This window comes from Acanthisitta chloris, unplaced genomic scaffold, assembly GCF_000695815.1.
Source record: "Acanthisitta chloris isolate BGI_N310 unplaced genomic scaffold, ASM69581v1 scaffold14428, whole genome shotgun sequence".
Lineage (NCBI taxonomy): Eukaryota > Metazoa > Chordata > Aves > Passeriformes > Acanthisittidae > Acanthisitta > Acanthisitta chloris.
The window spans coordinates 5,666-20,283 of NW_008687674.1; the positions used below are offsets into that span (position 1 = coordinate 5,666).

The 14,618-nt window shown below is 40.5% G+C and overlaps 1 protein-coding gene across 1 annotated transcript in view; it reads left to right on the forward strand.

Moving 5' to 3' along the window:
- Positions 1–1,138: 1,138 nt before the first annotated feature.
- PTPRB (protein tyrosine phosphatase, receptor type, B) overlaps positions 1,139–14,618 on the forward strand; it is a gene marked incomplete at its 5' end in the record, with an annotated part of 38,046 nt that continues 24,566 nt past the window's right edge. Inside the window, 8 exons of the mRNA XM_009080711.1 lie at positions 1,139–1,417; positions 1,747–2,004; positions 3,493–3,756; positions 7,097–7,366; positions 9,092–9,352; positions 11,466–11,732; positions 13,034–13,297; positions 14,270–14,533. Of these exons, the coding sequence (XP_009078959.1) occupies positions 1,139–1,417; positions 1,747–2,004; positions 3,493–3,756; positions 7,097–7,366; positions 9,092–9,352; positions 11,466–11,732; positions 13,034–13,297; positions 14,270–14,533 (2,127 nt within the window). The remainder of the gene's footprint in view (positions 1,418–1,746; positions 2,005–3,492; positions 3,757–7,096; positions 7,367–9,091; positions 9,353–11,465; positions 11,733–13,033; positions 13,298–14,269; positions 14,534–14,618) is intronic.

Below are 14,618 nucleotides of genomic sequence, written 5' to 3' on the forward strand. Positions count from 1 at the left end.
TGCTCTCACACTCTCTTGTCTGCTTCATTCAGGGAACAAAGGAGCAATGACTGCATTGGAAAAATGGTCTTATTCTTCTGTGTTTAAGGTGCTTTCATATGGAGACTGAAGTTCTCAGCCCAGATGCACCATACACTCCTTGTCTGATGCCAAGCAAGAGCAGCACGGAGTGTACCCTTCTGGAAGGCAAATTTAGTTCTGAAATTGTTGGAAAACCTTTATTCTTTAACCTCCCAGCTCATGAAGGCTTGATTTTGCTGCTCTGCATTGTTTTATGATACCTTTTTAATATGCAATTGCTTAACCTTATTGGGAGACATAAATGTCAATACCTTAGTACATCAACATTTATTACATTTCTTTTGGTTTGCGTGAAGTCTCATGAGTGATGAAATACACCTGGAGAAAGAAACAATCAGATTCTTTCGGCTTGGTCAGTTTGCCATCCCTTTAGAGTGTCTCATATTTCACAAGTGATTTTACTTGAGAGCTCCTTAATGCATGTTGAGAGTTTCTCAGGAATAGTCCCAATATTAGTTCCTGAAGGGTTTATCCAATGTACTGTATAGGTTTTTTAAAATTTATACGAACAGTACTGCAGCAGAGCAGAAGCATTGGAATCTGCTTGAAATGGTTGAAGCTACTACTAAAGCCAAAGGCTTCTTGCCCTTAAAATTGTATAAATGCTCATGCCCATTAGTGATAAAGTGTTTAGCATGAGTGCTAGGAAATGAAAGCTGCTGGTTGCCATTGTATCTATAAAGCTGCATTACACTGAGGCACTGAGTGCGATTTGCTGGGTTTCCATGTTTGCAGTTTCTTTAGTGTAATTGTTACAGTTTTACTATCAGCAGATTTCCAAGCTTGTAATATATATCCACAATGAAAGTGTGTTTTCTACGTGTGTGTCTGTGTGTGTATACACATACACAAGTAACATTTCTGAATTCTGCAGGACTCTCTTGTAGACAGGTTTCAGTGATACGGAGTTTTAAAATGGAAAGAAAAAGGCAAAGCATGGCAGCACAATGGTGATAAAGGGAGAGTTTTGGAAGAATTTTTGTGTTGCTGTATAAAATTTCAGTCAATGCCAGTGCAAGAAATGGTTGATGTTTTCTGGCTTTTTTTCTAACTACAGATCCCTTACCACCATCTCGTTTGGAAATTAATAAAGAAAAATCTACACTCACAAGCTTGCAGGTTCAATGGGATCCTTCCTCAGGAAAAGTGGACTTGTATAACCTAGTGTTATTTGATCATGATAATAAAAAGATACAAGAAGTCTCTGTACCAGGAAAAAATGCAAACCCAGAAAATACGTTTTCCAGTCTCATCCCTGGGAATAAATACAACATTGTCCTCACTGCAGTTGCTGGAAATAAGACTAGCCCAGAACTTCGCATAAGTGGATCTACTGGTAGGACTTCTTTTACTGTAGTTCATCTAAGTAAAACCACTTCCAGTATTTTACAGTTCTGCATTTTGAAATTAGCAAATGTATATAATTCTTCGACATGGCTATATATATATTCATGTATCTGTTGATTAGTAGTAGAAATAAAATGTGCCTTTCTGACAAACAGAATTTTTTGCTAAGAGTAGAGTCATGTCATTGTGTATTTGGGGTTGGGTTTTCACTAACCCTAAAGAAACTCAACGTATTTCAAAAGGAAATCTATTCAGAATTGCTGAAATTGTGGAGATGACCATTAGGCCTTAAGCATGTGGGGTTTTTTATACCAACAGTGCCATCCCCTGTGAAGAATATTCAGGTCAGTGTCAAGACAGACAGCATCCATGCTTCATGGTCTCCTGGCTCTGGACACGTGGATCATTACAGGCTGGTGTTACTGGATAATCATGTCCCAGTTCATGAGATTAACCAGGAAGATTCTCTGACCTCCTACACTTTTTCAGGACTTACTGCAGGCCACCTCTATAACCTCTCTATCATAACCCAGGCTGCAGGATTGGAGAGCAGCAGTTTTCAAACAGTCAGGACAGGTATGATTTCAGAATTCGCCGCAACAAAACAAGAAGCTAAGGTCATAATTAATAATATTATAGGGCATTTTTCATAATAATAAGTGATTTGTGTTCCAAGTTAGAGACACCATAAGCTTATTTAACTCCCTAAGTTGCCACTGCAGCAAAATCAGCAGCTAAATTAGCTTGTAGTGTGTTTGCAGCTAACATAATGTAGGCAGTGCTGTTAAACATGTACAGTTAAGTGTTAACAATCTGAGCCACAGTGCCCTGGTATCATCTTGTGACTGTGAAAGAGGTTAATCTGACTCCTGTATGTACTTCTTCAGTGAACTGAGGCAGTGTGTAGTCTGGTTATTTCGCAGTACTGATGACAGTTTAACTCCATGATTCAGACTGGCCTGAGTGGAAGATACTGAATTTGTGAGTTTTGCAAAATAGCTGCACTTTAGAAAAGGAAGTGGAAAAAAATGTAGGGCAGGTTAAGAACTTTTAAACCGAATGTTAGTAGTTTTGGGTTGTTTGGGTTTTTGGTTGTTTGGTTTGATTTGGTTTTTAGTGGGTTGGGGTTTTTTTTCTTTTCACAAAGAAGTAGTGATTCACAGAACCAGAGTTTTAGAACTTTTTTTTTTCAGAGAGGTTTTTCGGGATAGAGTTCTGTGGTTATAAAGATAAGTTGACATCCTACTAGAGTCCAACAATTAAAACACTTATGTGAGCAAAACCAGGCTCATTCCTTTGCTTTCCTTAATTACTGGGAAGTGTAAGGTGCAGTTTCTCCTACAGAAATCTCATCATGTAAACATAATTTAATACTAAGTGAACAGTATTGTCATACCTAGGACACGCAGATCATGCCACCTGGATTGTTCTGGGGATTACACTCTTGTTTCATTTTATTTCTTCAGAATGTTTTATTTCTTCTTCTTGTGGGGTGCCAGAATTTTAACTCTCACAGGTCTTCTTAGAATGTAAAAGCACTCCTTGCAGTATGGCCCTCCATTTCAGTTCCTAGTGTGCCCCGGGCCTGAGAAATTGAGACATTGGAGATAGCTATGCTTTTCTTTTGGTAGAGCACTTGAATAAAGAAGTTTTATTCCAGTCCCTTCTACACTGGTGTAAATCAGGCATAGCTGCAATAATGCTGTAGTGTTTACCAAAATGTATGCAGGCATTTCTTGTTCTCATTAGGAGCCTGTGCCTGATACGTTTTATGATCAAAGTGGCTAGTGTGAGTGCGGACCTGTCTAACAGATTTTCTGTTTCATGAAAAAAGAGTGGGCATCATAAGGCATGTCACTCTTAGAGGTAGAATGTCTCACACAGAACTGGGTTCAGTTTCACTGTGACCAGACTTTGCCCTTTCACTGTTCAGGCACAATCAGTCATACTCCATCTCGTAAAACTGTTCAAAAGCAAAACTAAACTATGTGAATTAGGAGGCAGCAGGTCTTACATGTTTTGTGGTGTTTGTATTCTATTCTGTTTCTTGTTTTCTTTCTTTAGCCCCAGCTGAAGTCTTAGATTTGACGGTGACTAATGATGGCAGCTTCGATGCTTTAAAAGTTAAGTGGAAAAGACCTGCGGGAAAGCTCAATTTCTATAATATCACTCTGTCTCATCTTGGATCAGTTCAAAAAGTCAAAACTGTACAGCCACCAGTCACTGAGACTCACTTTGACAAGCTAACTTCAGGACGTCTTTATCAGGTTACTGCCCGCACAATCAGTGGTGAACTGTTTACTGATCGGATGGCAACTGGCAGGACATGTAAGTCTTCTGCTTCTGTAAGAACATTGTAACCAATGCTATTTTTACCTACATTGATCTCATAGAAAATCATTTTAAGAGACAACATGATTTGGATTCCAGGCAAAATAAGATAAGGAGCAAAATACTGTTTTGGGATTACCCCTTCCTGACTCTCTGGCAGCCAAAAGCAGCTCCAGCATATCTTGTGAGCAGGCAGTGATAATGGTTTTGGACCTTATAGTTGAGTGAGTCTGTTACAAACCTTTTCCACACTATTGCACTTCTGACCAACTTTGTTATCTTGAATTCCACTCATCATCGTATATAAAATGAGTTACATTATGGGGAAGTCTGCATGTAGTCAAATTATTGTGTGTTTTAAGTAATTTTGCAAGATCTAATCTTACTCCTCACTCTAGAGACAAATCTACAAATTGGAAAAGAGAGGTCTCAGCTTTCTCTACTACAAGTGGCATGGATTAACAAAGGCATGTGACAGCTTGGATAGAGCTAGGTTATGAGTTTTTTATCTTCTTTCAGAGTATAATTTTTCAGGTGTCTCTTGTATGAGTTCTGAACCAGAAAAATGCTGGCGTAATTACAAAGGTGTGTTGTCTTCTCCACACTGGCCTAGCCCAAGCAGAAGTTAGATGATAAAATTATAAGTAGGTGAAGAATGCATACGTAAATTGTTAGAAGACTCAGAACAAAATAATAGAAATCGTGTGTGTAAGAGAGAAAACAGAGTATTATTTTATCATCTGCAACTTAACATCTCATGTGAAAGACACACCGTTGTCATACCTATCTGCTACCCCACTGCAGGCTAGAAGAGCCCTGAAAAGCCTTTCATGTCCCATAAGTACAAAGCTGAACTGGTCATATGCTTGTCTGTTCTGTTAGTCTAGCCTAACATTAAAGTCCTTCAAGATTACCATTTCCATCTAAAGGGCAAGCTTCAGGCCCCCCAGATTCTTGACCTAGACCCAGTGCTTTCAGAGTTGGGGATTAGAAGTCCCATTTTCAAGGATGCTGATGATGTGCCTTTGACTTTGCCATAGACACCAAGAGCTTTGAAAACAGTCACTTCAGCACTCTGTGGTCTAAAGATACATTTGTAAATCCAGGCTGTCAGGTCTACAGATGCTGAAGTGGTTAGACTCTTATGATCCCACTGTAACTCACAGAGAGAAACAGGTGTCTGAGAACATAATACACATCACTGTGTATTGAGAGGGTACCTATGGCATCAGAACCTGCCAAGGAATGTTGTGATGAGAAATACGGACATCTCAAAGACTGAAACTTTGTACCATAAGGGTATAAGGATGTCCAGCCAGCCTGACAAGGCTGAACTTTATCTGTTATGATGTAAGGACATGTGTGCTTCCTAACAAAACTGTGTGCTTCTATCCACTCACTCAGCAACTGAAACACATCTCCCATATTCACGGGCATGTGGGAGTTCCAGGTTTGATACCCAGCTATGCCTGTGGGAAGTGAAACTGGTATTTTGTGGTGCTGGTAGAAATCTTAGTCCTGTGCTAGGTACTGAGCAATTAAATATTCATTAAGCCAGAGAAAACATGAGAGCATGATTCTAGCCTTGTAGTTTACAGTTAATACTTGCTGATGGTCTCAAGGTTCCAGTGCTGATCACTGAGTATCTTATTAACATTAAGCTAAAGGTATCCTAACCTAAGGATATGCATATGTCTTCCAGTCTCTGCTTAGAATCTTAGAATCATAAAATCATCAAGATGTGAAGAGACATCGAAGATCATCAAGACCAACCATTAACCTGCCACTCCACCGAAACCGCTACACCATATCTTCCAGCACCAGATCCAGATGCCTCTTAAAAATTTCTAGGGATGTTGACTTCACCACCTCCCTGGGCAATCTGTTCCAGTGCCTGACCATAACAGTGAAAAAAAATTTACTAACATTTCCCCTCTCTCGGTTTATGACCGTTCCCTCTAGTCCTCTCACTGCAGGCATGGCAGAAGAGACCATCCCCCATCTCTCTACAACCCCCTTGCAGGTAGTTGGAGAGACCAATGAGGTCACCCCTGAGCTGCCTCTTCTCAAGGCTAAACAAACCCAATTCCCTCAGTCATTCCTCATACAGCATGTGTTCTAGGCCTTGCCTTTAATGAACTGCCCTTTGCTGGACTTGCTCCAGCATATCAATGTACTTTTTAAAGTGAGGGTCCCAAAACTGAACACAGTACTTGGGGTGTGGACTCACCAATGCTGAGTACAGTTGTATGATCACTTCCCTAGTCCTGCTGGCCACACTGTTCTTGATACAGGCCAAGATGCCATTTGCCTTCTTGGCCACCGTTGCACACTGTTAGTTGATATTGAGCCACTGTCCGGCAGCACTTCAATGTACTTTTTAAAGTGAGGGTCCCAAAACTGAACACAGTACTTGGGGTGTGGACTCACCAATGCTGAGTACAGTTGTATGATCACTTCCCTAGTCCTGCTGGCCACACTGTTCTTGATACAGGCCAAGATGCCATTTGCCTTCTTGGCCACCGTTGCACACTGTTAGTTGATATTGAGCCACTGTCCGGCAGCACTCCCAAGTCCCTTTCTGATGAACAACTCTTGAGCCACTCCTCCCCCACCCTTTAGCGCTGCATGAGGTTGCTGTGGGCCAAGTGCAGGACCTGGCACTTGGCCTTGTTGAACTTGATGCAGTTGTCCTCAGCCCACTCATCAAGTTGGTGCTTGGTATGGTTAATATTTAATTATTCCATGAAAATCAGAAAAGCTTCAGTGGTCCAATATGACCTTCAGCAGTAGGGTGAGAAGGTTGAGCATGTGAATTGAGGACCCTTGAAGTGGAGGACAGGATGGAGTGGATGCTTTAATGGACCCTAGTTTGAACCTCGATGCCATACAGCTGGGAGAAATTAGGACTTACAAGGTCTTTGTGGACGAAGACATCAGACTTTGCATTTTGGCTGCTGAGACCAGAATTTGACCCATAGTGACCTTAGCTGTGAAATATTGTTATACATTTTCTAAGTGAACTTAAGTACAGGAAACAATTGGGAAGCTACCTGAAAACTGCAAAATACATCCTAGAATTACACGGGGGAGATTTTGCCTGCCCTAAGAAGGGTTCCCCATTTCTGATGCCAGAAAACAGCAGGGGAAAAAAAGAGTGGTTTGTGTGAGGAAAAGTAAAAATTTTCTTTAAAGCAAAAGACAGCCTTTGCAGCAAGATACCTCACATTGCTCTAAGTGGTCTACATACTTGTACAATAGCTATGCTGCGAGACAGGCTTTGCCAGTGTGCAGTTATGTCTCACCAGAAATACCTTATTTCACTCTCTTCTTTCAGTTCCCCAGAAGGTTTCGGAGCTGAAGGCCAGTGCTAGCGGCTGGCTGAGGTCTCTGCGAGTGACCTGGCTGCCCCCTGTGGGAGACTGGGAGAGGTACCACCTGCTCCTGTGGAACCGCTCGGCCCTGCTGCTCAACACCACCCTGGAGAAGGACACCACGGAGTACCTCATCCACGGCGTGGGCCTCGTCCCGGGGAGGCAGTACAGTGTGGATGTCGTTGTGGAGAGTGGCGATTTGCAGAGCCGGACTAGTTGCGCAGGGAGAACAGGTCAGCATGCTCATCCAGGCAGTGTGAGAGTCCAGAAGGTTCAGCTGGGCTCTCTGAACAATGAAAGAGTACCTGGGAATCCACACATCAATTTCACTATTAGTACAGGAAAAGGAACTCCTTTGTAAGCCACAGAAATTTTTGCTTTTAGCAGTTCTGTAAAAACTTTGAGGGTTATTTTTGTGGTAAGTGTTTTGTTAGTGAAAGTTGTGGGAACTGTATCACCATTCTGTCATGACTGAGTCATTATATTACATGTACATTTCACTGTTGCACTTTGTAGCTGATTGTAGGGACCCTATAAAGTTCTTAAAGAACGTGATATAGGTCTTCCTGTATTGTTCATCAGTATGTTTCTTTCCCAGTCTGTATAAAGAACAGTTGAATCAGTTGTTAGATGTTAAACAGTGTTAATCAAAGCTGGCTGAGGTGTAGGTTAGTGTGACTGTTCCAGAAAGAAAATGGGGGTCATCTGCTCAAGTCAGTCTGTCCAAAGGAAATCCATATACACTGCAGGGACATGAGTGGAATTCTTTCACAGTGTGTTAGTCAAAACCACATCTGAATGCTTTAAATGTTAAAAAAATAATTGCAATATAATTGTTAATCTTTCTGCTCTATGAATATAAAGAAGTGCAATTCAGAGGAAAATAAGAATTGGAGGAGGAAAAACAGGCAAGGCTCAAGCCTAAGCCCTATCTCACTGAAGAGTAGGACCACTCTACCCTCACCCTTCCTCGTGCTCACCTGTTATGCCCTTACCTATCATTCTCCAAGGACTTAATTTTGTTAATTTTGCAAACAGCAAGACTAGTAAAAGCTACAGAACTGAAGTTTTCTCTAACTTGTAGCAAACATGATCAGGGTAAGGCACATTCTTTTGTTACTTTGATATGCGTTGTAAATAATTTAAGTTTATAGTGTTACTTTTAATTGACTCAGCTAAGTGATTAATAGTTGACCTCAGTGATCTTAGAGGCCTTTTCCAACCTAAGTGATTCTGTGATTCCATGATTAGAACATGATCTGTTAAATAATCTCCAGCAGTGGGTGTATCACAACTGTTTGATCCACAGTCAGGTTCATAATGTATCTGTTATGAGGCATAGGTGTTAGGCCCCATTGTGACTTAATTTTTTCTTACTTAAACCTAGCCTTGGATAGTGAGCTGTATTTCACTGTGACAGCCTAAATCAGATCGGGCAGTAAATTAGGTAACAGATGCCCTCTGTGTATGCTTGCACGCACACACACGAACACACACAGAAATTCACTGCTCAGATTCTTGCTTTTATACTACTGTAAGTTTGAATTGTCTCCCAACTTGTCTGAGGTATGAACTAGTGCAAAATCAATGTCACTCTGACCCTATAGTGTCTTATATTCCTGTCCAGCACCCAGAGTTCAAGAGGAAGCTCACTGACTTCCCTGTGTTTCCATTCATACCAAAATACATATCCTGACGTAACTTTAAACCTAAGCGTTACAGCCATAATGCATTGCTGAAGTCTGCTGGTAGAGCCCTTTACTGGAAGAATAACACAAATACTAGATTTGTGAGATTGGCTTCCCAGAGAAGGGTAAAGAATCTCCTCTTGATTACAAATAGTCTGTTGCTGTCACAAATCTGTCTTACAGAGCAGATTTCTTACAGCAGCTTGAGATACAGCATGTATGTTCACTGCAAAGTCCTGTTCTCATGGTGGTATCTCTGTACTTTTACAGCTCCAGAGCCTGTTCTCCAGCTCCGTGTGAAGCATGCTAATGAATCTTCCCTTAGTGTCATGTGGATGACTCCTGTTGCAGAATGGGACAGCTATGTGGTTTCCCTGGGAGACAGTGATCTTACGATCATAAAAAAAGGGCTTGCTAAGGAAGCTAAGGAATTCACTTTCACTGGCTTGATACCTGGAAGAAAATATACAGCTGCTGTCACTACCATTAGTGGGACTTTAAGCAACTGGACTTCAGTGGAAGGAAGAACAGGTATCATCTTGCCAAGCTGTTTTAATCTTTACTTCTCTTAACCATTAACCATTTTCTTTGCATTTTTAACGAACTGAATGAACTGGGTGTCTAAATTTCAAAAGTCTAGAATTTGTATTTGTTTCCTCAGTAGAAACGTTTTGTTTCAGAGTCTCTCATTTCTGACTCTCAGCTATCTTGCAGTATTTATTTAAGATTTTGAGGAAATGAATATGTAATTCCTGGCAAAACAGTTTTGTGAAATACTATGTCACATCTAAGCGATCTAGTTTAGCACAGGATTCCATATAAGAACAATTTTCACTGTGTGTCTTCAGGAAGGTCACTTCCTTGATTCAAAGCATTCATCATCTGGGAAAAAAACAAACATCGCCACACAGGAAAATGTTACTTTAGGGGGAACATTCCAAGGCTGACAGACACAAAACATATGTGACCTTGAAGATGTATTTGGAATCATTCTGCTATTCTGATTGCAGAATATTGTATCTGTAACTTAGGGTGATGACTGTGGCACAAGGAAGGTCCCATTCCCACCCCCTGCTGGGTGGGAATTTTGTGCACATGTGCAGGTTTTAAACCATATATGTTGCTTTACTCTGCTTGACTTAAGCATTCTCCAGTGCAAGCAAAGTTTTAAAATGTTGCTCTGGTCTGGCACAGCACAGAGAGGAAAAAAAGCTGTTAGTGTCTAATCTAATCATACCTATGGCTTGATAGTGTTCTTTACTTTAATTTTATAACTCCTAAGGCCTGTGAAGTTTAACTTACACTTTCATTTCTCTGCTATGTGATTAGATAGCTGGAATTTCACTTCCGTCTGACTAATGCCTCTTTAGGAGGCCTATTCAGGCATAAAGGTTACAGTATCCTACTTCAGTAGTATGAATCAATGCTTGAAAACACAGCAGGCAGGAGTAGCATGTCAACATTACCTTCAAAGCGATAAAAAAATGAGCATCAATTAATTTGAACATAGGTTTTAATAAGCATTCCAAACCTCTGAATCTTCTTGCGGCAGGAAAAATATTGCTGTAAATATGGCAGAAATAGGTTTTGCATGCATCCCAGATTGGTCAGCTTCCAGTGAAACCTGAGGTATCACTAAAAGTGCATTTAGCACAGAAACATGCCACTTCACTGTCTTGTTGGATCTTGCTATGTAATGACAGCATTATAAAATAGGTGGAATTTTTGATGCAGTTTTTTATCAAATTCACATTTTTTTCAGCTATGTGCCTAATTTTCTAGCTTTTGCTAATGATTGCTAATTCAGTACTATGTATGCAAAAAAGTTGATATAAAACAAGAGATGAAGTGTGCAACCACATTTTATAGAGTCTTTATTTCAGTTGTGCTTGGTCATGTAAGCAGAAATACTTAGAAAGAAGTAACTGTATTTCCTCACTTGGACTAAATGTTGTCAAATTAAATAAGGAAAGGGGATTTGGGGTCAAATTTGTGCTAGATATCACATTCCTTTGTTATTTCTTTATCCCTTTTGGTCTGGCTAAGTTCACCAGCCTATACTTAGATAAATGTTTGTTAAATGATTCATCTTTTGATGCTATAGAATTGGTATCTTGCAGCTCTTCTGACATAAAAAGTAAAATCAAAACCGTCCATCTCAGTTACTCCCAAAATTAAAGGGTCTGGCACAGCATAGATGAATGTGCCTGAGGTATTCCTCAAACAAGGTTGCCATTTATTAGGAATGAAAGACAGCGAATAGGAGAGGAAAGGGAGAGTGAAGACAGAGTGTATTTGAAACAGTCATCAAAAAACCCAAGTGATTTCCTAAATTGATGGCTTTTGTTTAATGGTATTTATAAAGTGCCATCTCTTTCAGTTCCATGATCTTGAATCATTTTGGTCTGTCTGAGAAAAGCTCTGCCTGTAAGAATCTTCTGTGCCTTAGATAGTTTACCATAGACCACATCCCATCAGACAGGAAGCAGTCCACAGTTAGATTATTTTTAGTCCTGTTGAGTCTGGCTGCAAACTGGAATGTTCTTTTGATGCACTTCCTCGGTGTGACTAAACTTGGGTTCTTTGCGGGATTCTGTTTTATTTTGCTTCTCCTCAGTAAAATTATGACAATTTTTGTTTCCAGTGCCAGCCCAAGTGACTGGTCTGACTGTGGCAAGTCAAGGATCGACCAACAGCTTGTTCACCAACTGGACAAGAGCACTGGGAGATGTAGACTCATACCAAGTGCTACTGATTCACGAGAATGTTGTCATTAAAAATGAGACTGTTCCCAGTGAAACCAACAAATATCACTTCTATCCTCTGAAACCTGGAGGACTCTATTCAGTTGTTGTCACCACTGTCAGCGGAGGGATATCTTCGAGGCAAATGATTGCAGAGGGAAGGACAGGTAAAAAGGAAAATACTCCAGCATATCATTTGTTAGTTCTTAAAAGGTGAATTTATTAAAGAGAATGGTCTTGTAATTAAGCCACTGCACTGAGAGTGCAGAAATACAGGAGTTTCATCCATATAATAATTGTATGTGACCTCATGCCCACTGTGGATCTAGAGTCATGTTAATATGGCTTTAGGGAGCTAAGTGCTGAGCTCTGTACAGCAGGATCACTCTGTAATGAAGACAAAAATATTCTCTGATGTACAGCTGTAGTGGGTGGATCACTCCTTGGAAGGGACTTGTTCCTTTGACTAGATGGTGGTGTATGGTGATTGCTCCTTATTTTGGTGTGCCAGCTGCATGCCTGAACGTGGTGGGATGAATTTGTGTCTCAGTTTATCATGACCCATTCTTTTTCTCTAATCCAATATCAAAGAATGTCCACCCGGGTTAATTACTCAGTATAAGGTCCTTCTGTACTGCATAGGACAGGATTTAATATCGCATCAAATTCTGTAAGTGTAGACTCATGAAATCTCATACCAGTTCTTTGGATATTTACAGAGAGGGAAAAATTGACAAGACAGTGCAGTTTCACCCTTTATGTCAGTTAGGCAAAGGCCAGACATTCTACAGTTTGCTCCAGTGTTCTCCTTGAAAACATCTATTTTCAGGAAAAAAAACCCAAAAAATCCCAAGCAAACAAACGCAAAAAATAAAAACATTGGAGAAGAGTAGCACTAAAAAGCTTACAGTACATAAATGTATTTTGTAAAATCTGAATTTTTTTGACTCTGACAGCTGATGGCCAGCCCCTCTCCTGAGGTAAGTCATCAGTTCATCAGAGTCCAGTGACAGTGTGGTAGTTCATTGTGTTGAAGTTCTGTCTGTGCAACAGCTCTGCGATGGTAGTTGTGGCCCTGTGGAGCCTTTGAGCTCCCGATGCTGGCTTGAGAAGCACGTGTCATTTCTGTTTTGGCCACTAGGCGTCAGAGAACTCATGGGAAATGAAATGCATCATCTATGGGCTCAACGGCCTGTCAACCTCAATAGTTACTGCTGTTACTGAGGAATGGCGATTTGAGAGAATAACTCACCTTTGGGGATTTTAGAGGGGCTTGGATTGTGCCACCAAATACAATTTCCTTCACTGTATTTGAAAAAGCAGATGAGTGTTGCCAAGTGGGAGTCAGTGCAAAACTTCTCGGGCATTCCAGACTGCCTGTTTTGCAGGGGATGGAATTCCAAGCATTCTCACAACAATAAGAATTGGCTAGTTAAAGCTTTTTTGGTTTTTCCTCTTTGTTGCACAGTTCCTTCCAGCGTGACTGGAGTAACAGTAAATAACTCTGGTCGCAGTGACTACCTCAGTGTTTCTTGGCTGCCTGCTGCTGGAGATGTAGACAGTTATTTGGTAACACTCTCTCACGATGACCAGGTTGTTCAGACTCTCACCATTTCCAAATCCGTCAGTGAATGCTCCTTCAGCAGCCTTACTCCTGGGACACTTTACAATGTGATGATAACCACGAAGAGTGGGAAGTATGAAAATTATTCCTTCAGCCAGGAACGAACAGGTAAAGAGCCTCTGAGCAAATCCAGTCATCATAACCACTTTGTATAGCCATTATCAATGATTTGTCAATGTATGGGACCAAATTGAGATGGATGATTAGGGGTTGGAGGATCAAACTATACTATTACGTCCCTATTTAGTTTTATTCTTATGCCCCTGTTGCTGCTTTGTGTCATACAAAAATACTTTAGCATGAGTGAAAGTCATGCCAGTGCTTATAAGGGAGCAGAAATCATATATTAATTTTGGCTTAAATGCATTTTCCTGCTCTTAACCCCTCTACTTGGCTCTTCAAGTATATCCTGCAAAGCATCCCTCCAGAAAGTTACTCAAGCACTGAGAGAAAATAGGACAGGCTAACGAATAAAATGTTAGTAAGGTGTCACATAAATAAATAACACCCATGTCTGTTGGTTTTGGTAGTGTCACACACATCTATGGTTTAGGTCATGCAATGTTCAAGAGTATTATAACAGGAATATGGAAATCACAGAAAGGGATGGCAATAATGATTGATAACTTTTTAAAACTTTCTCAATGATTGGAAAGACTGAGGCTTTACAATTGGTAAACCAGTAAAACAAAAAAAAGACTGTAGGGGGTGTTAAAATGACAAAGTATCAAGTGAGTGCAGTTTTATTATTTTCATGATGTAAGTGAAAATCCACAGGACAGCCACGTAAGTGGGGAGAAGCAAATTCAGGATTAGTGTGAACCTGCGGAACTCGCTGCTATAAATAAAACTGACCGAGTTCCATATGACCAAAAATTGGAAAGGCAAACAGTTATCATATGATATAAATCAGTCTGGAAGCTGCAGTTACTATTTAATTGCTTAAATCCACATTCTGGTCTTTCTGCAACTTCCTCACAAAAGTCTGGTAATTACCACAAGTGTAGTCTGCTGCTGCAACTCCTGTTACTTCAGGAAGTTATGGCTTTCTGAATCTTTAATTGTGTTTTTTCTTTTCAGTCCCTTCAAGTGTTCAGGGACTTACTGTCAGCAATTCAGCCAGAAGTGACTACTTGAAGGTGTCCTGGTTACACGCATCTGGATATTTTGATAATTATGAAGTGATCATCAAGAACAACAATGATTTCATCCAAACAAAAAGTGTCCCAAAGAATGAAAATGAATGTGTGTTCACTAATCTGGTCCCAGGGAGGCAGTACAGTGTCACAGTCAGCACAAGGAGTGGGAAATACGAAACCAGTGAAAGGGTCTATGGCAGAACAAGTAAGTAAACACTCTGGAAACATTCTGAGACACTCCAGGGTTTTCTTTTATATACCCTACCTGGGCTCAAAAATCTCATGTGATT